Source organism: Camelus ferus, chromosome 1 (assembly GCF_009834535.1).
Source record: "Camelus ferus isolate YT-003-E chromosome 1, BCGSAC_Cfer_1.0, whole genome shotgun sequence".
Lineage (NCBI taxonomy): Eukaryota > Metazoa > Chordata > Mammalia > Artiodactyla > Camelidae > Camelus > Camelus ferus.
In genome coordinates this window covers 67699805-67725620 of record NC_045696.1, presented here as the reverse complement: position 1 = coordinate 67725620, position 25816 = coordinate 67699805, and the positions used below count along the sequence as shown (strand labels likewise).

The 25816-nt window shown below is 39.8% G+C and overlaps 1 protein-coding gene across 8 annotated transcripts in view; it reads left to right on the top strand.

Annotated features, from left to right (window-relative positions):
• The window catches only part of LPP (LIM domain containing preferred translocation partner in lipoma), a 629562-nt gene that overhangs the window by 379000 nt on the left and 224746 nt on the right, over positions 1–25816 (top strand). For all 8 annotated transcript variants that reach the window (XM_032482352.1, XM_032482344.1, XM_032482364.1 and 5 more), the window contains one exon: positions 2730–3422. In XM_032482352.1, the coding sequence (XP_032338243.1) occupies positions 2730–3422 (693 nt within the window). The remainder of the gene's footprint in view (positions 1–2729; positions 3423–25816) is intronic.

Below are 25816 nucleotides of genomic sequence, written 5' to 3'. Positions count from 1 at the left end.
GGAAACTGCATCTCCTTCTATGGGGTACTGTTGGGACCACCTTCACATAGAAGAGAAAGGCTACTCCACCAGGAAAAGAATACAGGTTGCTTAAATTGCAAAAGTAAATGGCAAGATTGCCTCCTGAGAGGCTACCAAAAAAGGGGGGGGGGGGAGATAACTCTATTCAACAGCCTTCTGTAACTTAACAGAGAACTATATCTAAAATTACAAAATCACTAGAAAAGGAAAATTGAGATAACTATGTGGAAAGGACAGCTGTCACAGTCAGGATCCTAACCAAAATGATAGCACACTGAAACTAGCTCTTCTCCAGGAGCTGATTTATAAATGCATTGTGTACGTTGTCCCACTTGGTTATAGAGAAACCATAAGGCACAAAGTGGTAATCTGGGACTAGCAGAGTCACTGCTGTTGTCTCACTTGGCTCAAGAGGACCCAGAGAAAGAGCAGTTGTTTGAATAGGAAGGACAGAGTATCATAGAGGAGAGATCCTGGAGAGGACCAGTGACCCTCCTTGGCTGACAGCTGGAAACTTCACAATCAGGTTACCAGAAGACATGCAGCTCAAGGGTTTATTGGTGTCTCTTAACAGGGGAACTGTCATCATCTTGGGTTTGACAATGGTGTGTTTTTGCCCTCTACCCATTTAATGAGAGTAGCATCCCCTATGACAATAAAATATACCACCACTCATTTCCAAGCTCTCCCTGGTCACTAGATGGTTTCCTCTCCAGTTGAGAACCACTCTGTGTTAACCAAATGTCCCTGGGAATGACTTAATCTTTATCTCTGGATCAACCTAGATCAATAGAAAGCTATCCTCAGAAAGCCATATGCCTAGATCAATAGACTTGTGTAGGGGGTGGGGGCAGGATAGCTGCACCATCTCCAGCCTCGCAGCCACATCCCACGCAGGAAAGAGGGCAGGGAAGGAGTAGGAAGGGATGATGCTATGTCAGGAGAGCCCTAGTTTTTCCAGTAATTCTTAGCGTACATCTCATTGGCCAGAACTGTATCACATGGCAACTCCTACATACAAAGTAATCTTGGGAAGTATGGGCACATTGCTGACAAATTGAAATTCTTTGAGTAACAAAGAAGGGGAACTTGTATGAGAAAGAATTAGCACCTGCCCCACATGTATATATCCCTAGGGGCTTGGTGTGAGTAAATGACACGAGTAATATAAAGTCTTGCATCCCTTCTTCCTATACGTAGTAAAATTTGCCTGGAAATTAATAAACAACAGAATTAGAGTGTGGGTCACTCACTTTTTATATCAACAAATCTAATCATAGTAACTCAGAGCAAAATTAAAACACTGTGTCACCATCATGTTTACAGATTCCCTAATAGACTAATGCCTTAGAAAGAATGAATCTCTAAGCCTTTCCTCAGCCTTTAGTTATCCCCAGCCTAACCAAGACTTCTCAAAGTTCAGCAAATGTCTTTTCACCTTTGTGTCCTTAGGACATTTTTAGGGCTTTCAGTAAGTTCTGAATTGAACAAATGAAATGTGACAGAAATCAGGAAGATATAAAGGAGGCAGCGGCTGCGTTTATCTTTGGTAAATCACTCTTTGATAGGAATTTTTGATTTAAAATTTAGCATTTCTTTGGTTGTGCCAGGGGTATTTGTTTCTCTCAACACCCATCTTTGCTTTTTTTTGTTCCCTCTGTCCCAGTCCCTCAGCTCTCTTTCTCTAGTACCTCCTTTTAGCAGTATGGTGACCAACTCTTTTGGTAGTTTGATTGAAATCACATTGTTCATTTATCTATTTTCTTTTGGTGCTGGTACTTTATGTATATTATAATGTCAATGCCAAATCCAATGTCATGAAGTTTTTCCTCTGTATTTTTGAATTATATAGTTTTGAGAGTTTTATAGTTCGTAGCTCTTACATTTAGAGCTAAAATTTTGGGTTACTTTGTATATGGTATAAAGTAATGGTCCAATTTCATTCTTTTTCATGTGAATGTCCAGTATTTCCAGCACCATTTGGTGAAAAGACAATTCTTTCCTCATCAAATGATCTTGGCATCCAGATCAAAAGTCAAATGACCATGTATGCAAGCAAGGGTTTATTTATGGCTTTCTATTCTATTCTATTGGTCTATGTTTATCTTTATGCAAATATGTTTTGATTATTTTAGCTCTGTAACAAATTTTGAAGTTGCATAGTGAGACCTCCTATCTTATTTTTCAAGATAGTTTTGGCTATTCAGAGACTCTAAGATTCCATATGGATTTTTTTCTTTTTGCAGGAAAGTGACATTGGGGTTTTGACAGGGATTGCATTAAATCTATAGATTGCTCTGAGTAGGATTAACATCTTTATAATATCAAGTCTTCCAGTCCATGAACATGGGATGCCTTTCCATTTATTTTTGTCTTTTTTAATTTATTAGCAACACTTTGTACTCTTTTGCTTCTTTGCTTAAGTTCATCCTAAGGTGTTCTATTTTTTTATGTTATTGTAAATGGAATTGTTTCCTTAATTTCTTTTTTGGATTTTTCATTGGTAGTATACAGAAATGCAACTGTCCTTTGTGTTAGTCTGTGAACTCTTAGAAGGCAGGTACCAAGCCTTATTTGTATTTTGCGATGTTAATACAAAAATAATAATAGCAGTTATTAATAATTGTTCACTTATGTATTTTTCCTTTTCATTATTAGTAATCTTTGTCTTTTTTTTTTTTTCCTCCTTTTTCTCTCTTCCACTTTAGGGCTCTGTTAGTTCAACAACAGCTTCTCCTCCCGTCTCCACCCCAGTCACAGGACATAAGAGAATGGTCATACCAAACCAACCCCCTCTAACAGCAACCAAAAAGTCTACATTAAAACCACAACCTGCACCTCAGGCTGGACCCATCCCCGTGGCTCCAATTGGAACACTAAAACCCCAGCCTCAGCCAGTCCCAGCCTCCTACACTACGGCATCCACCCCTTCAAGGCCTACCTTCAATGTGCAGGTGAAGTCAGCCCAGCCCAGCTCTCATTATATGGCTTCTCCTTCACCGGGACAATTTTATGGTCCAGGGCCAGGGGCTCAGGGCTATAATGCACAACCAGTTTCTATCCCTGGGCAGGGTCCACCTCCTTCTACACGGGGAGGCATGGATTATGCATATGTTCCACCACCAGGACTTCAGCCTGAGCCTGGGTATGGGTATGCCCCCAGTCAAGGACGCTATTATGAAGGCTATTCCCCAGCGGGGCCTGGCTATGGGAGCAAAAATGACTCTGATCCTGCCTATGGTCAACAAGGTCACTCAAATACCTGGAAGCGAGAACAAGGGTATACTCCTTCTGGAACAGGGAACCAGAACCCTGCTGGGATGTATCCAGTTCCTGGTCCCAAGAAGACTTATATCACAGATCCTGTTCCAGCCTCCTGTGCACCACCACTGCAGCCAAAGGTAGGGGACTCATTAACATAGTGATGGGAATAAAGGGGTACCTATCGTGGGCTGCCTTCTCCAGAAAGCAGAGCCTAAGGCAGAAGTATTTGTACTAGTTTTATTTCATTACAAAGCACAATCCTAAGGAAGTGCATGAGTGAAGCAGGAAAAATAGGGGATCCTGTTTGAGGATATGAGGATTTGTTACCAATAAGGCTCCTGTTTAGCATCGAGTGCCACTAATTGTTCAATCATGAGGAACCATCTTCCAAAAGACCATATGAACCATAGCAGTTCAGGACAGTCTTTTCAAGGGGAAGACAGGAAAATAATTTATCTTCTAAATCTTGTTTCCTGTTGGTCACAGCTTCCTTCTGTGGGTCAGAGACTTTCTCACCCTTACATGTTGCATTTACTTGGGCACCAAATAGATCTGCAGCATTTTATGCCTCAGCAGGCATAGGGAATCCCTCGATCTGGAGGTGAGAGAGGTGCAGGACAGCATGTGATGAACTGCTGTCAGGCTGGGCTCATGGGAAGGCAGTCAGAACCCAAGCATTGTTGGTACCACTAGTGACTGCTGGGGAAAAACAGGTGGATAAGGGCCCAGGAGACAGGTGAGGCTATGGGGATCTAAGGTAATACAGGTACTTTGTCTAGTTTTCTTTGGCAGGGGGCTGCAGTATAATAACACTTGTTTGTTACCCCTTGTGTATCCACATTAATGATCCTCCAGGAAGAGTATTACTGTCCAATTACTTGAACACTCTAGGCAACTTTAAAAATTATTTATTATAGTTATCTTTTCATTTTTTTTTAAATTTCAAGCATGTATGTGTTTTAAGTCAACACATTCAGCTACTTCCTGTGAATAAGTTAGATATATTACTATACACACCTATTCACCTACAACTTGGATTTTTTGTGAGTACAAGAACCAACATGATAATGTTTCCTCCCACCATGAAAAGTGCAACCAAGGAGAGTTATTTGGAAGGAGTGAGACGGAGAAACTAATCTAGTTCTCAGCCATTGTGTTAGAACTGAGCCTTCCCTTTCTTTTGTTAGAGCTGTAAGAAATCAGAAGTTGAAGCCCTTGATTAGCTAGAAGTTCAGTGGTAACTTTGGGGGATGAATTGGGCAGAAGATTGGACTATATGTTTGTTTTATTTTAATCCTTTGCACATTAGAGATTGTCAATTTCCAAGCATATCCAATCTCATTTTCAACATTATAACAAAAGTTAGTGAGGTCCTTACTCTCTGGGTAGTGAGTCCACTAAATCAGTTTTCTCACATGAAAACATCTGCTCTGTTAATGGTGCAGATGGATTTTAGTTTCCTTAGAGGAAAAGAATCCTTCCCAACAAGTGGGGCTTGTGGGTAGCTGGAGGCATCCATCAACCTTATGAATGTCCATTGCATGAAAGTGGACCAGCCATGATCATTTTCCAACATAAAGATTCCAAGTTAAAATGTTAAGTGTTTTCGAAACATTACTCTTGGAAGGGCTTTCTTTCCACAATCTCTTTATGAAAAGAGATGTTATTAAGGGTTTTTTGTTTTGTTTTGTTTTTAAAATAAATATTGCCCCAAATAGCCCAACTGGACAGCCTTGCCCTTTGTTAACATCGCAGCATATTTGCGTTAGTCCCTCCTGGCCCCAGAGCAACCAGTTCAGAAAAAAATGAGGTTATTCAACTTTACCTCATTTTGGTACAACCGCAACAAATTCCCTTACAGAAGATTAAAAGTTTAGGTTGGGACAATGGCCATCAGCATTTAAGTTCAAATGGTATGAATTTTTTCCCTGTCCAAAACAGCCCAACTGACAAATTGGCTGAATGATGTTCCCAAGGGGAGGAGATGGGCCCTGAGTTGTTTAAGGATCCTCTTGCCTGACCTAGGGAAACAGACATGAGACAGAGCAAAAGTATGTCTAGGTGGAGAGAGTGATCTGGTGAGAAATACTGAGCCAGTCTTTGAGTTTTCCTGTTTTCCCATCGTGTCACTGGGCACTCTGGAACCAGTCCAGTGGTGTAGGGAAGAGCCAGCACCCACTGCAAGACCTGGAGCTAAGATGTTAGGTGCAGACACATCACTTGCGTTTGGTCTGTCTTCACCAACCTACTTGGGGTGACAGAATGAACTTTTATTAATCGCTCTCCATAAAGCAAAAACTTTATTTTCCTTCTTACTGAAATAAGATAATTATTCAAGATGATCTATTACATTATTACAGATTTTGGGTATCAGTGGATTTCATGTCATTTTCTAAAATTATGAAATGTTTGTTTTTCAACAGTGTCATGTGTTTTAACATCATACTGTACATTTAAAAAATGAAAATCAAATCACATACTTTTTTGCTGTGATTATTAAGGAGAATGGTTAGAGGTTGATATTTAGTCATCTGTCTGTGTTTTGGGAAAGGGGGAAGAGGCTGATGAAGCTACAGATACAGTCTGTGTGTGTGCTGGGGGCACTGGTGGGTGAAGAGGTGGGCTCTTTCACAGTTGGTCTTTGAGCAGAACACTGCCGTATTCAACCACACCTGTGCACAGAAGACCTTATTGTCTCAAATATTGACTTTGCTTGGCTTAGGGATGTGACTACTGGCTTGAGAAATGAGCTCCTAATTCTAATCCCAGTTCCTCCCTTGACATTCTTCTTTCAGTTTGAGGAAAGCCTCCAGACCTCTTTATGTCACGCTCCCAGCCTCCATAAAGCAGGATGTCATCTTCCTTAATTAATGAATGATTGCAAAGGGCTTGGAAATTTCCAAGGGCTGAATAATTGCCAAGTGAGGACTATTCAGCTTTTTCACTTGGCTTTCATTTATTTCTCATCTTTTTGTCACTGATGGAAAACTTACCTTCCTGCCTTAAAACAATGATCTTTTGTTACCTTGAGAAGTTCTTAGCAATTTGGCATTTAACCCACTGAGGGTAAAGGTTTTAAACAGTGAAATCTATCTGTCTCCCTTATATTTGAGATGAGCTGCTTTAATTTTTTAATGTCATAGTATAATATAAAAGAAGAAGGAGAAGAAGGGAAGGGAAAAATAGAAGGAAAGAAAGAAAAGGAAAAAAAGGAAGGAAAGGAAGAAAAGAATGAAGAAAGGAAGGAAATGAAATCAGAGCCTGCAAGACGGGGGATCATGGTTATACTTGTGTTCCCATAATGAATTTGTATGCTACAGGAGAGCATAATGTGTTTCCTGGACCCACTGGGCTGAGTTCCTTTAAAATATTGTTATAAGCAAGTCTTTATAAGAGAGAACTGTTCCCTTCTCACTAGAAATCCTCTTAAAGACACAGTGGAATCTGTTCTTTCTGCCATTTTCTAAAAGCTGGTAGCTGCTGGTTGCTGTGTAGCTCACAGAGCTCTGGTCCAGTGCAGTATCTTCACATATGTATCTTCTCCACTATTCAGATAAGCCCCGGGGCCAGGACCTGCAGGCCAGCCATCACTCTCAGGTCCACAGTGCCAGGTGGCTTTAGCTTCCACTTCCATGTCATCAATCTAATCTGTGTCAGCCTTGGTTCTGGTAAAGAGACAGGCATTTGCTCTGTAAATGGTAAAAAGCACTGGTGTCATGCATCTCAGGCAAGTTGCTAGAGGCCACCTCATGTGGGGGTTAGGCTCCATTGTAAAATCATCTATTAAAATTTCCTTGGAAAATTCTTCAAGAAGGTGAGACCTGGGAGATCAATGAACCACCTTTCAATAAATCCAACAGGAAGTTTTTCTTATCCAGTGATAGATCAAATCACAGCTCTTCATTTAGTGTTTGAATCTGGGGGATATTTTATGGGTCAGAGAGGATAAAGAAGGTAATGAACCTCTAGGGTCAGTGTTGAAGGGTCCCCAAGACTGGTCAGTTGTTGAGATTAAAAAAATATTTGAGAATGTTGATGCAGTAGTGTTTTAAGTATTCAAATAATATCAACATGTTTAAATTTCATTTCATTGTAGAAAAGAGAATGGTGTATATATTGGGTGTACTGCAGAGAATTGGTGACATTTGAGAGAAAACTGGTATTCTTTTTGCTAAATACCTCTTAAGTCCAGGATCAGAGAAACAAACAAGAGAGAGAGGGTGGGAAGAGGGATGGATGCGGATATGGGCCTCAGGTCAGATGCTGATAATACCTGGACATGTATAAAGCTGAGGATAAAAGAGATTGCTTGAGGATGACAGTGACTGTAATAATAGTAATTCCCCTTTCCACAGGGTTTTTCAGTTTCCAAAGTGTTTTGTGGACCTCACAAATCCATGATCATTAAGCACAGATCAAGATTTCTGTCTTTCACTGATGGGGGTTCAAAGGCTCAGCAATGAGAGTCACTCACCTAAGGTCATACGTCAGATTCACGTGCGAGCCTCGGTTCCAAGTCAGGTCTTCTGAAGATTGTCCTCGTGCTTTCCACCTGGTAAACGATGGATGTTGGTTTGGTGTTTGGGTGGGGCGAGTGCCATGTCAGCATCACCACCACTGGATGTGGCTCCGCTGTGGGCCAGGTCAAGGCAGACGTGGGCTCAGGCAGTCGTGGTGCTGTGTCATGAGATCGACAGTGGAGGGGAAGCACCGGTTAAGTCCCTGCTGGGCTCCCAGGCTCCGCACCAGCACCTTGGAGCTGTGCTTCCTCTTCCCTATCACCCATGCACAATTTATCCCAGTCTTTCTCCCTTCATGGTATCTCAAATCTACTTTCTTATCTAAATCCCCCTTGCTACTGTCCTGGTTCAGTTGTCCTCCTTTCTCACCTGAGCCTATGAAATGATCTTTTTTTTTCTTTTTTGTTAATTGAAGTATAGTTGATTTACAGTGTTGTGTTAGTTTCTGGTACAGCAAAGTAATTCAGTTATATACATATATATATTCTTTTTTCATATGCTTTTCCATTAGAGGTTATTACAAGATATTGAATACAGTTCCCTGTGCTATATAGTATGGTCCTTGTTGTTTGTCTGTTTTATATATAGTAGTATGTATCTGCTAATCCCAAACTCCTAATTTATCCTCCCCCCACCATCCCCTTTGGTAACCATAAGTTTGTTTTCTATGTCTCTAAGTCTGTTTCTGTTTTGTAAATAAGTTCACTTTTATCATATTTTAGATTTCACATAAAGAGATATCATATGATACTTGTCTTATTTCACTTAATAGGATAATCTCTAGGTCCATCCATGTTGCTACAAATGGCATTATTTCATTCTTTTTTGTTGCTGAGTAGTATTCCATTGCATGCATACACCACATCTTCTTTATCCAGTCATCCAATCATCCAATCATCAGTGGACATTTAGGTTGCTTCCATGTTTTGGCTATTATAAGTAGTGCCACTATGAACATTGGGGTGCATGTTATCTTTTCAAAGTAGAGTTCCTTCCAGATATATGCCCAGAACTGGGATTGCTGGAACATACAGTAGGTCTATTTTTAGTTTTTTAAAGGAAACTCCATACTGTTTTCCATAGTGGATGTACCAATCTACATTCTCACCAATAGTGTAGGAGGGGTCCCTTTTCTCCACACCCTCTCCAGCTGAAATGGTCTCTTTATCCTACACCAGGATGAACCGTTCTACCAGATTAATCTTTCCACAGCTTTGTCCTTGTCACTAATTGCCTTTTTTCAAAAATCTTCAGAAGTTCCCAGCCAGTTACGGAATTCATTGAAACTGTAGCCTAGATTTCCAGTTTTCTCTCCCCACTTAAGCATCCCAGCTTCCAGCTGAGAAGTTACATTCCTAGGCGTTTCTCATCTCTATAGCTTTTCTCTTGGAGCTTCTACTTCCTAGAATTCCTTCCCAGGCCTCCCCCCAAATAAATGAAGTATTTGCATATCTGATGTGACCCATTAAGGCTGAGCTAAACTGTTCATCTCTCTTGTGAAGGCTTCTCTTTCTAAAATTAACTTGTGCATTATTTCACCCTCTCCTGTGGAAATTTTCACACTCTTACTGTACTAGAGGCATTTATCTACCTGTATTCCACCAAGCTATGCCCCAGCATATATTATACTCAAGATTTAGGGAATGTAGATAGTATCTGAACACTGTTTCCCTCCAGAGGAGCTAAGTATTTAATACATTCTTGTTTAATGAAGATACTTGAAGAAACTTCCTATTTCCTAATAAAATCTGCTTTAGAACTCAGCAGATTGTTCATCAAAATGCCAAAACCCAAGCCTATACTACCAAATCAGCTTAGGTGAACTCAGTAGCACACACATTATCACATCAGAAACTCAGTATCTGAAGTATCTAGGTAATTTCTCATGTTGGCAGTTGTGCTAGTATTTTACATTCTTTCTGGGATACCTGTGTGTATGTTGTTATGTACACAGTCTTTTTTACTTTCTGCATGTGCCTGAAGCCCGTAGAATTTGTTGATTCATATTCTTTAATTACCTTTTTGATGTTAATTTATGTAGAATTAAATGTGCCCATTGGGAATGCATAAGGCAGTTGTATGCACCTGGGTAACCACCATCACAACCAAGATAGACAATATTTCCAGTGCCCCACGGAGCTCCCTCAGGCCCTGTTGCAGTCAGCCCCCTTTACCCTCAGCCCCAGGCACCCTTCCTGCTTTCTAACATAGATTATTTTTACCCTTTCTAGAATTCCATGTAAATAGAATCATCAGTATACACTCTTGCGTCTAGGCTCCTTTTAATCACTGTAATTTTTTGCAGTTCATTTATATACATGTCCGTTGTATGAGTGGACTGCATTTTGTTTATCCATTCACTTGTTTGGGGACAGTTATTTTTTTCATTTCTAATTATGAATAAAGCTGCTATGAACAAGTCTTTACATGAACAAGTCTTTATATGAACATAGTTTTCATTTCTCTTGGATAAATACCTAGCAGAGGTCACGTGGTAACTAACTTTGGAAGAGACTGCCAAACCGTGTTCCTAAATGTACCATTTCATGTTCTCACTAGCCAAGTCTGAGAGGTCCAGTTGCTCCCTAATTCTGACAATACTTAGCATGTTGGTCTTTTTGATTTTACCTGTTTTCATGGTGTATAGATGTATCTGATTATGGGTTATATTTACATATTCCTGTTGGCTAATGATGTGGAACATTTACTAGTCATGCACTTATTGGCTATTTGTATATCTTCTTTTGTGAAGTATCATCAAATTTTTGGCCCATTGTTTAATTGGATTTTTTAAATGTTAAGAATATATTATATATTCTGAATAAAAGTCCTTAGACATATGCATTGCCAGTATTTGTTCCCAGTCTGTGACTTGACTTTTCATTTTCTTAATGTTATTTTCTAAAAGCAGAAGTTTTTAATTTTGATGAAGATCAATTTGCCACTTTTATCTTCTATAGTTCATGCTTTCTATTTCCTTAGACATTCGTGTCTTCTCACAAAGATTTTATTCTATGCTTTCTTTTTGATGTTCTACAGGTAAATTTAGGGCTTTAATTCTCTTCAAATTAAACTTTGTGTATTGTGTGAGATAAGGATCAAAGTTCATTTTCCCCCCTTGGGATAACAGTTTTTCCATCATTATTTGTTGAAAAAGTCTTTTCTTCCATTGACGTACCTTGATACCTTTGACAAAAATCAACTGAGCACGAATGTATGGGTCTATCTGGACTCTATTCTGTTCTGTTACTTTATATATCTATCCTCAAGCCAGTACTACACTATCTTGATCACTTTTATAGATTTTTTGATCCCTCAATGTAAGTTTTCTATCTTTGTTCTCTTTCAAAAGTGTTTTGATTGTTCTAAATATTTTGTATTTCCTCAAAAATTTTAGCATCAGCTTGTCAATCTCCACAAAATAGCTTGCTCTGATTTCGACTGAGATCTTGCTTAATCTACAGATCAATTTGAAAACAGCTGAAATCTTAACAATATTGAGTCTTCCAACCCATGAATGTGGTGTAGCTCTCATTTTATTTATGCTGTTAATAATTTCTCTCCACAATGTATTGTAGTTTTACACATATTTTGTTAAATTATTTCGTGCTCTGGGTGCTATTGTAAATGGTATTTTTAAAAAAATTCTTAATTTGCAGTCATTTGTTAGTATATACAGATACCATTGATTTTTTAATATTGACCTTGCATTTTATGACTCATTAAATTTAAGAGTTTTACTAGCTTTTTTAAGACTCCTTAGGCTTTTCTACCTGATCATTTCACCTACAAGAAATTCTTGATTCAATTTTTCATTTCCTTTATGGATAAGAGTCTATCCATCAACTTTCTATGCTTGGAATATTTGCTTCTTGATTGAACAGCTTCCCATTTGAAGGATGTAAATTGGAAAATATAATAAATCTTTACTCTCTGCTTCCCTGGACTAGCCTTTCGAAGCTGTGAGACATCGCAGTTATCTTCAGAATCACTGGATCATAATTCCTTCAAATTACAGATGGGAAAACTGAGGCCTGAGAAGTTGCAGTAACTTGGAGAGGTAGTTATACAGTTAGTCAGTGGCACATTTGAGGAGAAAATTAATGCTTTTTTCTAAATCACGATTTCTCCCTGCTTCAGTTCAAGACCAGTGAAAACAGGAGTATAAATGAGCTTTAGAAGGTGTAATAACTGTTGTCAAAAGGAGCTGATCTCCCAGCCCTAGACACCCACATCAGTTCTGTGCGGCCTCTGAATGACAGAAAATGGCAGCCGTTCTGCTGTCCTCGTCTGGGCTCCCGGTTGCTCCTGTGAGAGGACGAGTTCTGACGGTCCATGTGGTTTTAACTCAGTCCATCATCTCTCCTTCCCCTGATTTTAAAAGTTATATGAGGGTGGATGTCCTCTTATACTAAGACATGTCTGTGAATATGATGTATTCATTTTACTTGTCTAATCCTTTTCATAGATATAGATGTTTAAAAATATCTCAGGTCCCTAGTCTTTTTAGAACATTTAAGTTATTTTAATAAACGATCCTGGCCAACGTGTAATTTTTTGTGTGTGTAAAAGCGAGAGAAGTCATTTTGCAAGTGGAGTCATTGATATGTCCCTCTAGGAACCTTCTTTCCTTCTTGGCCAGCTGCACACACCCCTGCTGTCCTATTTCAGACCAGAAATGATAGTTGTTCTCCCCAGCAAACAAAGACACTTGACTACAGTTGATGTACAATAATTAGTGGTGAGTATAAAAACTGTGGCAGATTGTGCACAGAGTATTAGGAAGTATCTCAAAGTGAAAGTCAAGTAGTTGACTTTCCAAGAGTGCTATTGTCCTAAAAATATATACTTGTTAACACTTTGATTTTCAGGAATATGGAAAACCCAACTTTCAGACATAACCTTAGCAAATAATATGGTGTTTGCTCTACTTCATCCTTAGAATTCAGTGGATCTTCTTCAAAAAATACAGTTTGGTTTATTTCAGCAGATTACTTAAATATAACATCTTAAATTATATAATATTAACATGTAACATTTTTATAACCCCTTAAGAAAACTTACCAAACACTTTCATATGTGGGGAAAACTCTGTAACATGCGGGAGGCAACTTGCCTAGTAACATACCAGTACCTAAGGTCAGAGGAAGGATGAGCTCTTAGGTCTTCTGACTGCCAGACCACTGTTCTTTCCACTCCGTGACACTTGCCTCCATTCATAGCTGTCTGTGTTTACACGTGTTAGCTCATTGTACAGTTATCCAAACATCAAATATTCCTCGGGCTCAACAGTTTAGGGAATAAAACTTTATAGAGCTGTATTTCTGGGATATAACATGTATTTAACCTTTGAAACCCAAGATTCAGTCAACACTATATCAAGAATCAAGGAGTTGAAACTATGCCCTTAATACAAGTTCCGGATAATAGACTGTCTTTTATTCAGTCTATAAATATTTGGTGTATTTATTCCTCCAGTACAGACACCTTGTTCATTTTTGATGTGGCTTTAGAGGCTATCGTGAAAAGGTCGGGTGTAGGTGTGCTAGTTGCATTCTTTATGGATCTGTTAGCTGTTACTTATTTTTAATGGTGCCTATATGCAGTCTTTAACACAAATCTGGATAGAGTTCCTATAACAATGATACTTTTAATCTTTACCAGATGAAATCGTATTTTTAATCCTGCTATTCATCCCATCCAAAGGACACCAAGTATTAGGCAGGCTGTGTAGGAGACAGCTGAAGCTGGTGATCCTTGCAGAGGCAGGAAAGTTGATAGTAACCAGCAGAGAACCAAAAAAGAGCTAAAGAAGGTAGGTGGGGAATATGAACTAGGACTAGCTTATGGGCCAGATCTCACCTAGCACCTGGTTTTGTAAATAATGTGTTACTGAAACTCAGCTATATTCGTTTCTTATATGTTATCTATGGCTGCCTTCACACTACAGCAGTAGAGCTGAGACAGCACAACAGTAGCTGTTATGTTACTGTGTGCAACAAGTTCATACATGTGCTTTTTACAAATTGTCATGATCTAAGTTTTGTTTGGAAAAAAAAAATTCTTCAAAAGCCCCAAATATTTACTATATGCCCCTTTATGGAAAAAGTTTACCAACCCCTTATCTAAAATATGGGAAAAGCTTTGCAAATTTAGGTTCTTATTAAAATTGATTGAATATTTCTCAGCTATCTTTTTCTTACCCAGTATATCTTGCATCAGGAGCTAGAGGTTGTTTGTGGAGCTTTGAAGGGAACAGAAGAATTAAATATCTAAACCGAAAAGTAACCTGCTATTTGCAGAATTCTGCAATTTGTAACCATCAACACTATCAGTTTTCTCATTCCAGAAAAAAACTCCTTACTCATCGGCAGTCACTCCTCGTTTCCCTCAAAACCTCCAGCCCTTGGTAACCCCTAATCTACTTTCTGTATCTGTAAATTGCCAATTCTGGACATTTGGAGTTATGCAATATATGGTTTTTTGTTACTGGATTTTTAACACAATGTTTTATAGTTCCATAAATGCAGTAGCATGTATGAGTACTTCATCCTTTTTCATTGCTAAATAATATTCCACTGTATCAATCTACTGCACCATGTTTATTCTCTCATCAGTTGATAGATTCTTGTTTTTTCCCCCACTTTGACTATTATGAGTGATGTTATCAATATTTGAATACAAGTTTTTGTATGGACATTTGCTTTTAGTTCTTTTGGGTATATTCCTAGAAATGGACTTGCTGGGTTATATGGTAACTTTTTGTTTAATCTTTTGAAGAATTGTTGGACTGCTTTCCAAAGGGGCTACATCACGTTACATTTTCACCAGCAGTGTGTGAGTATTCCATTCCCTCCACATTTTCACATCCTGTTTGATTTTAATCACATTATGTCTACCTTCCCACATAGACATCTATGTTCAAGAAGGGTGTGAATCGTGTCTAACTCAGCTTTATTTCTTGTACACCTCACATAATATCTTGCATGTGTCAGGCACTCATGAATGAATCAATCAATCAAGGTGAAGTGACATTGACTTGATGTGGACCCACATACAGTTCTTATTACCTAGAGTTCTTTATGTGGTTTTTTAATAATTTTGCTTTTACAGGTGTTTTATTTTTTATCCCAGCTGTGTTCCTGATCTCTTCTAGTCTTTGGCTCCTAGCTTGCACTAACAATGCATTAATCCTTCAGATGCAGCCCATTTTAGTCCCTGAGGCTAATTTCCCAGCCTACATTCTTACAGTTTTTCTCTTTTTTGCTGTGGTCAGTTAGAACTGCTCATCTCTGTCCCACGCAGCATGTGTGATGTGTAAACCTGATGAGGCTTTTTTTTCATCTCTGTGGCCTTTTTCATCTCATACGGCCTTCTGTCCTCACCCCCGCCCAAGCCTGCTCCTGCACAGGGAGTTGTGGCCCTTTTCAGAAACGATTCTGCTCTCCCAGAAGCTCAGGCCTAGAGCATGAAGTCTTGCTTGTCTCCTCTTTTCTCTCACGCAGCAAATGCGTTCATCTCCACCTTGAAAGTCTGTCTAAAATCTGATTTTGTCTCAGCGCCTCCATCGCCTGCACATGCCCAGGCCCCATCCCATCTTGCTTCGGTTACCACCACGCCCTCCCACTGCTCTGCTCTTCCATCTTTGTCCCACCTTGACCTGTTTTCAACACAGAGTCATCCTAAATGTCACATTCTTTCACTGTCCTGCTCAAAACTCGCCAGCAGCTTCTCGCCTCAGAAAATCCATGCTCAGAAAAAAACTGTGCTTACACGGTCCAACTCTGTCTGATCACATCTCTCCCTCCCCACCCCACCCTCCTCTTCACCCTCCTCCAGCCACACTCCTGTTTCGGGGCCTTTGTTTCACTGTGCCCTCTGCCTGGAATGCTTTTCCCCAGATATCCACATGGCCTGTTCTCTCACCTCCTGCAGGACCTCACTCAGAGGTTACTTTGCTGGAGACGTCTTCCCTGACCACCCTAAAAGACGTCCCCTGCCCCACAGTGTCCCTACCCAACTTTACTTCATTTTTACTGTAACATTATCACCATCTAACATACTTTATATTTTAATCATTTGGTTTTTTGTTTCTCTCCCCCTAGAATGTATCACAAGAGCAGAGTGTTTTGTTTTGTTTTGCTTTGTTTTGTTTTCTGTTTAGTTAACTGCTCTACAGAGAACAGTACCTAGGCAAGTAATAAGTCCTCAGAAAAGATGTGACAATTAACGAATAGGCAAGTACTGGGCACAGACTCATTCCCTCGGATAACTTTTTTATGCAAGTAACTCTGCAGTGGTGTGACAGTGACTTTTATTATCTGAAAAGGGTGCAAAGCCTCAGGGTCCTCCAGTATATGACTCCTGCTTTATGCATGATTTCCCCAAAGTGTGTATCCCCCGTCCCTCCCACCTGCTACCACCGAAGCTCCTCAGCCCTCCTTTTACCACCACATGTTGTCTACTTTGGTGATGTTTACAGTTCCAAACTCCAGAGAAAGTCGGATGTGATGACAGATGTAGACGTACTCTGACTATAAAATACTACACCTATTTAAGAGGTTACTATTATATTTTAAAGGACTTAGAATAAAGGTGGGGAACTAAAAATCTATGTGATAGATGGGGCTGTTAAGTATTTTAAAGCTGTATGGATTAATAGCTGCTAGCACTGATTAAACATTATATCAGGTACTGTGCTAAGTGCTTTCCATGGATTAGCTCATGCTGTCTTCTCAGTAAGACTTGCAGGGAAATAGAGTTATTATTTTCATTTTGCAGATAAAACCTGAGTCTTGGAAAAATTAAGTGGCTTGCTCAGTTCAGAAACTCTTTCTTCTATAAATTTTCATGTGTAAAGGCAAAGTTAAGTGTTAAAGCAAAGAGTATCTTTTTCATTAGATGCCAACATGTGATTTTGTTTGTTTCTTCGTTGATTCATTTAAAAATTATTCAACACCATACTAACTACTATATATAAAATAGATAAATAAGTTTCTACTGTATAGCACAGGGAACTATATTCAATATCTTATAGTAACCTGTAATGAAAAAGAATATATGTATGTATATGTATCTGAAACATTACACTATACACCAGAAATTGACACAACATTGGAAACTGACTATACTTCATTAAAATTTCTTGGAACCTCAAAAAAAAAAAAAAAAAAACCAAAACAGAGCGAAACTTGAAAAAAGTATTCAACGCCTGTCTTTGGGTGCTGTGTTAGAGTCAGAAAGAGGTTAAGACTGCATTCCTCTTAAAGCTTATAGTCCAATAACGTTTTCAGAAGGGAGGCAATAAGATGTAATTTTAGGCAGTGATACTTTCTCTGAATGAAATAAAAGATTTTAATAATGGGACAGAGAGTGACTGGTTTTGGTAGCCAACTCAGGGAAGTCGTTGAAGAAATGACATTTAAGCTGAAACCTGAATAATGATCAAGGTCCAGGTATTCTAAGATCTGGGTGAAGAATATTCCAAGCAGAGGACGGCAAGGATGAGTCTTCTCAGCTTGGCATTTACAGGAATAGAAAGCAAGCCAGTGAGGCTGGAACTTAGGTGGCAGAAGAGAATGAATAAAATGAGGTGGGAAAGGTGAGGAGGGTCCAGATCTTATGGACCGTGGTGAGCAGTTTGTCCTTATTCTAAGCAAAGTGGAAATTCACTGGAGCGTTTTTGCAAGGGAGTGATAGGGTCTGGTTTTGTTTTAAGATAATCCCAGCCTCTGTGTAAGATCAAAGTGGATGTACGAAGATTTGTTAGGCTCTGATGCTTCTGTGGTTTCCCTTAAAGCTATTGAAAAGATGGGCTTATGAACTTCTTACGAATAAAGATAGAAATAGAAATAGAAGAGCTTTTATATTAAGAAATGTGAAGGTATGGGCCACTTTATTAGCATGGATTTTGTATCTCCAGATTCCGATAGTTGTATACTTAAACAGACACAGCCTCCCGTTCTCGGAGCAGTGGAGGAGTGTGGTTGTTGAATGAGAAGTGAAAATAGAAAAGACGCACCACTTACTCTCTCACGAGTGGCAGGGAAAGTTCTCAAGACAAGTAGTAATGGAAGCCATGATGGTTCAAAATGTAAGATTTTGGGTGATGAACTAGAGTCGCATGTTTTTATAAATGTTCTGGTTTTAATTACTTCACCAAGAATGATAAAGTATGACGCTACTCCATTTTTTTTTTTTAATGGCACCTAAGCATTTAAAAACAGTATTCTTAAGTGAGGGACAGCGTGAACACAGGTGAGGGATGAGGGTTTCATCTACTTCTGTTGCTATGACAGGGTCAGTAGGTTAGCGGGGACATTCTTCTGAGAAGCCAGGGATCCTACTGGTCTTCTCATCCAGTCTCCACCTCGGGTGGCAATATAATCAGTAACAGGCAAATGGGTGGCATCTCATCTTCAAGACTTTCTGTTCACATCATGTCATTCGCCTTGACGTGTACGTCTCACCAGCTGAGTTTCTTTCGCCCTTCTCTTTCACGTTATCCCTTTTCAAATTATCCCTTTGCCTTGAAATGACTACTGCAGTACTTTGCAGTCTTCATAATGGTTCTTTGTATAATTGGCCTGAAGTGTTTATCAATAGGGGGTAGCTTTTCCAGCATCTGCAATTTTGTGGCATCTGAAGGTCTTTCTGTGCAGCTCAACAGCTGCTTACAAAGTACCGGTGTCACTATATTGCTGCGTAGAACTATTTTTCTTAAAATTTTACTTACAATATATAACATACTCCATCTAGATGCCATATTTCTAAATGCCAAAGGACATGCAAAAATCGATTAAAATTTAGCTCATCATCAAAGAGCTTAACATCTGATATGGAAGATGAGATAGATATTATTGGTAACACTGGCCTCTGACTACTCTTACCTTCTTATTGATCAGTGTGAAATATTATACAAAAAAAAATAGAGCTAACATCCCCACTTGTTTAGAGAGTAGAGCATTTCCCGCCATGATCAGATACTTATAGACAGATAGTTCACACAAAACAGGAATCATAAATGTTAAAAGAAAGCCCTTGAGAAAGTTCTAATGATCTTCAGAAGAGGTGAGTGAATCAGTTTTGCAAAGTTTCATGTTGGATGTGACCTCGATTAGTCTTGAATTGATGGAAATGAAGGGTGAGAAAGTAGGCAAGACCAATTGTGTAATTGTCCAGAGCCTCTAATGGCTGGGGAATAAAAGATCTTCCTTAACTTAGATTTGTTTCAGTATTAATTGACTGCCATTCTGATTCTCCATGTTTCTAGCCATCTACCTCTAAAAATGAGATCAGTTTAAAGTCTGGCCCACCATTTGTATCTTTGCATGTGACAGCATAAAGACAAGCGTGCACAGTAAAGACCCTAACATAACTTTTTGTTAATTGCCAAAGTTAGTAGGTAAGTAATACCTAATGAATGTTCTATATTAGCAAGAGTGATTTTTAACTACTGGAATCCCATGTCTCCTTAGGAAGCATATTCTAATCACTTGGGGAACTTCATGCTTAAAATGCTAGTGTGGAAAAATGGCTGTGTAGTCTGAAGTTTTAAAACCTGCTCTGAAGTATGAGTACTAGATACCACCTAAGACAAGTTATGATTTTTCTTTGTAATGCCTTCATGGTTACTGGCTCATTCAGTCCTTGCAGAAGGTATAATAGAAAATACTGTTAATATCCTGAGTTTTCACTGAGTGGGAAGCTGAGACAGAGAGGGATTAGGTTGCTTGCCCGAGACCACATGACCCAAGCTCTTATCGTGATACTACACTGTCTCTCTGTGAAAGGTTGTTAGCAAGCATCCTCACCGATGTGCAGCAACCCAGATTTAAACCTTGAATCAAGTTCTCTTCTGATCTTGAGTAGGACCCATATGCTAAGCTCATCCCTCTTCTTAGCATGAGGCTATTGGGAGGTTATCTGCCTAGGAGATCTTCCTAATTATTTTCCTAGTAAGGAAATAAGCTCATCTCTTGGCTCATCTACTGGTCTGTCCTGCCAGGCACTTATGAAGCAACTGGCAGCATGAGGGGTGTGATGGTGGATTATGGGATTGAGCTAAATGAAATGTCATAGATGAGAATCCAGCCAATAACCCTGAACCTCAGGGAGGAAGGTACTACTGAGCTCTGAGAGATGCAAGACAAGTTGCATGAAGATGAAGGTCTCCTCAAAGCCAGTGTGTGGCATCAGCACAGTGTTTCCAAGTGAGGAAGAAAGACATGTAACAAAACTAACATGCCCAGGTTTTCAGGTGTGATATGATTTCCCCCAAACATGTGAACTGCTTGCCAAATGCCAGGGGTGACACTGTTTTGTACATTTGCCTGAATAATTGATGTTGTCGGTGAAGAGCTGGTCAGAAGAGGGTAAGCAGAAAGAAAATGTTAAAAAATAAGCTGTAAAGCCCAGCCCATTTATATCTGAAGTGTAAAGTCAGATGAAGTGAATGTTCCATTTACTCATGATATTCACCATTGATCCACGATGAGCCTATCCTGAGAGAGGATTAAATCCATCAGTAAATATCCCAAACTGTCCTTCTTGAAATCCTTGGGGAGAACACTGAGTCGCATTCCTACAGAAGAAATGCCAAGTGAGTGAGCCTAGGCCAAGTTTGGTTGGAAAGCCTTATTTAGACAACCGTGGAAGTGTGGACTTGACCACGTGAGACACCAGGGCTGTTCAGCCTTCTGCGGCGGTTCTGCACGTTCTAGTACCGGGCTATTAATAGGGAGGTAGGCACAAGTGTGCTGTTACTGCTGCTTGCTTTCTTGCCTTTTTTTTAACTGCATGGATCATGTTTACAAAGGACCCTTTCCTTTTGTAAGACGTTATCCTGTGAGGACGTCATTGGTTTCCATTTTATATCCTCTGATTCTATGCTTATATCCATGCTTTTAATGTTAGCATTTTCTATTAAAAACAGAAGTCTAGTTTTCTACTTCAAGTGTTAACCAATTACAAAGTCAAAGGAACGTAAAAATTTACTACAAAAGTTTTCTCAGCGATGAGGAGTTCATAGATTTTTTTAGGCTATCGGAGATGAAACAAATGTGTTCCTTTGATTTCCTAAGAAACCATCCTGCCCATTTACAAGAAATTAAGACCCAGAGAATGACTGTCCAAGGTCTCACAGCAGAGGTAGGACTTCAAAACAATTCTTAAACCTCTAAATTTGGGAGATTGAGGGCGATTCTGTGACTACATTGATAGGTAATTTATCATTGCCTTTGATAAATTAACAGTGAACTTTTGAATGTGACGTATTTTCATATCCATTATCTCATCTGCTTCTGAAACCAAAACAAAACTTGTTGAGGTGGACAGAGAATAGACGGTTACCCTCTTTTACAGATGATGACACAATTTTAGAGAAGTTGAGTCACTTCCCAATTTGCACACTATGTAAATCATAGAATCCTTATTCCTTGTCTATAAAATCCATGGCATGAAACGCAGAGCTAAAAGAAATTGCAGTTCCCAGCGTTTTTGTTTACAGAACGCCTCCTCTGGTTGCTTAACATTTAGATTGAAATATAAGAAATTCACTAAACAGGACAGTGAGTGAAAGGCTTGGGCTGATATCTGGTGATAGTACTTGGTCTGAGAAGGGTCTGCGGGCAGTGACTGTAGATGATAAGGTTACACAAACCTCAGAAGCCAAATTAACCTTTCGATTAAATGATTGAACCCTATTGACCATGTAGTGGTTACTACAAAATAAAAGGCTGTTCAGGATGGAAAGATTTTATCAACAAGTGTGTATAAAAAATAAGAATTTCTGACAAAACAGCATTGGCTTTAACCTCTACAGTTAATATACCGAAAGGTGAATAGTGAAGGATGTGTGTGTGTGTGTGTGTGTGTGTGTGTGTGTGTGTTGAGATATATTCAAATTCTGTGGGACCTAAACTCTGAAGCTTACCACTTTGGGGGCACTTCTTTTAAAAACACAAAACTGTGATCAGAAAGTCACTGTGTTAGCTTGCTAGGGCTGCCATAGCAAAGTAGCACGGACTGGGTGGCTTAATCCATGGAAATGAATTTTTTCACGTTTCTGGAGGCTGGGATTCTGAGGTCGGGGTGTTGGCAGGGTTGGCTTCTTCTGAGCCCTCTCTCCTCGGCTTATGGAGGGGTGTCTTCGCCTCATGTCCTCGCTTGTTCTGTCTCTGTGTGCACCTGGGTCCTGGTCTCCTCCTCTTAGAGTGACATCAGGATCAGGCCCAACCTCACAATCTCATTTTAACGTCATTGTCTCTTTGAAGACCCCTTTTCCAAATTACAGTGACATTCTACAGTCCTGGGGTACTTCATATGAATTTGAGGGGAGGACCTCATTCATCCCATAACAATTATGTTAGAAAAGGAATATTTATTTCAAATGAGAAAAGCAAATGAAACACATTTTAAATTGATTTTAAAAAGCTGTGAAATGTGACAAACATCATAAAATCCAGAAGAATATCATTTTAGTTAATTAATTAAATGTCGGGTGACTTTTTCTTACATTTTGTGGCTACATGCTCTCTGGTCAGCTCTCCATGAAACCTAATTTTGCAATATTTTCTGTGGGAAGAAAGATATATAGATAGATAATTTTACTCTTTCCTCTAGCATGGTTGATATAAATGTATTATTTATTATTATTAAAAGTTTGGAAATCTTTCTTTAATCTGTACAACTTTTATTGGTAATGTCATAAAACTTAAGATGATTGTCAAATTTGGGGAAACTGCTATCAAGTTTCTTTAACCTGAAAGCTGTTGCAAAAATACTTGTACTATTGCTGTAAGTTCATACATGGATAAATTCCATTTTGTGAAATCCACATCACAAAAGAAAATTGTCAGTGGCGCATTTATAATTGCTCCCAGTGCACTGTTGAGGCCATTCCTGATAAGAGAAAGCATCCTTTTTTTGCATCACTGAGTAGAGTCGTCCTCCCTGTGTGTCTGCTTTTACACATCTGACAATTGGCAGAACGTTCGACTGACATAGCGGCATAGCTTCTGGCTGCATACATTTCACACCCTGTTTCTCTCCTCTACTAGCATAATCCCTATGCTGGGTGTTATAGGACACATTCATGTCATTTCTGGCTCCAGATCCCTGAGTCCTATAGCTAAGAGAGGAGTGGGCCCAGGGGCATTAATAGTATGCCAGGAAGTCGTTCCTACACAGTGATCATTGGCGATACCTGACGATCACACCATAGTGACAGCAAACCATGTAAATGTATCCCACTATATGCTCAACTAAATGCGCCCTCCACTCATCTCATCAGAATGGAAAGAGACAGCAGGGAGTGCACTGCTTGGGCCCCTCCCGGGACCTTAGAAGGGACCAAAGGAAGTGAGGGGCCCTGAAGTTTGATTTTCTTTCTTGTCAATCTGCGTTCACTTGAAAGTGTTTTTTCTACTCTGGGTATTTGCTTGGGAAGAGTTACTCCCCGCCTTCCCTCCTCCTTCCCTCCTTGCATATCTCTCTTTCTCAAATATTTACTCCATGCATCCCACATTCCAGACCCTGTGTTGGGAGAGATGAGACGCACATGATGATGTCTACAGCACAGGTATAAAGTGATGGGTAACCAAAGCTGTTAAAGATAAAATTTACTGGCATCAGATAATTTAGGGTCACATTCAGCGGAGTGATCAGGGAAGGCTTTATGAGGAAGCAGTATTTGGACTGGCCTAAAGGATGAGTGGGATTGGGATTGGTGATACTGGGAAGCCAAAACGGCCTTCCAGAGACCTGATGCTGCAAATGGCTGCACCTCTTCAAAGTTTTCTGTGTCTAACATTGCAAGTTTTGTTTGGTTGCATGGTCAAAACAAACGAGCTAAGGGAAATCACTGATTTGGTGGCCACTTCAGTGCTTTTGAGAAGTGTCCTCCATGGTGTGATGCCTCTTTGAAGACTCAAGGTTCAGGACATCGGATCACATCCCATAAGTCGTTTCTGCAACAGCATCTGAAGGAATTAAGCTAATAGCTTTGTCCTCTTCACCAGAAGTAGACTTCAGACAACCCTTTCACTAAGACCCTGGTTTCAATGCTAGCACCCATGGAGGAGTAGAATCTATTCTTCGATGATATTTGGTAGCAACATTGATGCTCCATTTTTGACTTGCTGTTTTTCTCTCTCACTTGTTCTCAACTCTCCCAAGTTTAGCATTTGCTTGTGTTGTCTTCTTTTTCTCACCCTCCTGTGCTCCTTTGTTTTGGGTATTCTAGTGACCCTTCTCTCACCCGTGGAGTCCAGGCATGGCCTTCTTTCTGAGCTTTCTGTAGCCCAGAGGGAAAACAGTCTAGCTAAGTGTCACATCCACATGCCGTGTGAGGCAGGTGGTTGGCCCAGCATCACCTCGTGTGACCTGGTGACAGAACCAGCAGGAACCAGTAGGGACCTGTGAATGTTCAGTCATCTTCGCATGATTCTGCCAAGTCGTATAGAAATGTTGGTTACTTTAGTCTTTGTGAAAAAGGCGTTTTGCTGTCAACATACTAGATTGTGAGTCGCTTGAGAGTAAGGAACTGTGTGGAGAAATACACCATATCTTACACCAACCAGTGTAAACAACCCGGCCAGGTTGCCCCCCACTTCACTGCTGGAACACAGGTCTTTGCACAGAGCATGTGTTCAGCAAATGTATTGATTTTGTCTTGGCTTCCATGACTGTCCTTACTGCAATTTGAAGAGTAAAAGTAATGATGAATCAGTTGCTGACAAAACTAGTATTGTCAGGTTTAATGGTGACAGATAGCAGACCTGTGAGCACTGTTAATACTGCTCTTTGGTGAGAGTGGCTGTCTGTGTACTGAGTTTTTAGGACTAATAATAGGAAAGACTATCCAGAGACTACTCTTCCATTTATAGTGAATGAACACTTTTGTCTCAGATGCATTTAGATCTTACATAATTTTACTCCCTGTGGTAATTTTTTTTCCAGATAACTTATTCTAATGGCATGAGTATATTAAAATAAAGTTGGGTGGGGTGAAGGGAATATGCCAATAAAAAGAATCAATCACTCTTCTGACAAATGGCAAGTAATGCAGTCACAATATTTACAAGTAAAATGGCAGGGATATAATTGAAAAATGTATCTGTGTATCACTCATATAGCAATCCTTCAAACTGTCACAGGTCTGTCTTTGATGCCTCATCAAAATATTCTATAATGCAATACAGCATTCTTCCTTTTTACTCTTTCGCTCTTGGTCATGAGAATTCGTTTAAAGGCTTTTAGCTCTGTGATCTCATGTTTTGCTCTGTTCCAGACATGGCTCACTCTGTCTGCCGTGGGACTGTCAGATAAACCACGTAGCTCAGTGAGACCAGAACGGTACTACCTGCTTCCATCAGTCTAGCGGTTCAGCCCAAGATACACTCTGAGGGAATCTGTACAAAAGACTGAATGAAAATGTTCCATATAAAGTGCAGTTACATAAACCGTAATAAAAGGAAAGCACCGGGAAGCACTTAGGGCCTCAGATTCCGGAATCAAAGCTTTCTTCCTTGTCCTCCCTTTTCTCAGACATTTGAGTAGCCACCCTGATATTTTCTTGGCTGAACTAAACTTGAGCCTGAGAGAGGGGTTTTATGCAGCTGGGTGCTGCATGTACCCAAATGGAGGAGATACAGTCCCTGCTCACAAAGATGTCGGTCGGTGAGAAGTAGGCAAGGAAACTAACGCTTAGAGCCATGCGCTCAGGCCACTTAGGTGTAGAAGACAGACCGGAGACAAGAACAGGGTCTCCCAGCCCACCGTTCAGCTCTGGCTCTCCGCAGCCTCTCCATCTCCCTAACCGAGGACATCGCAGAGACTTTGTAGCTGGATTGAAGTTATTCTTGTTCCTCGTTACAAACTTCATAGGCTCCATGTTGAAACTCTGCACTTAAAATATGCATTCTTTTGTGTGTGGTCAGTGTTCATTTCATAGACATCTGGAAGGCTGTTGTGAGCTTTCAGAAGCCTCTGATCTCACATCCTGGGTTGTC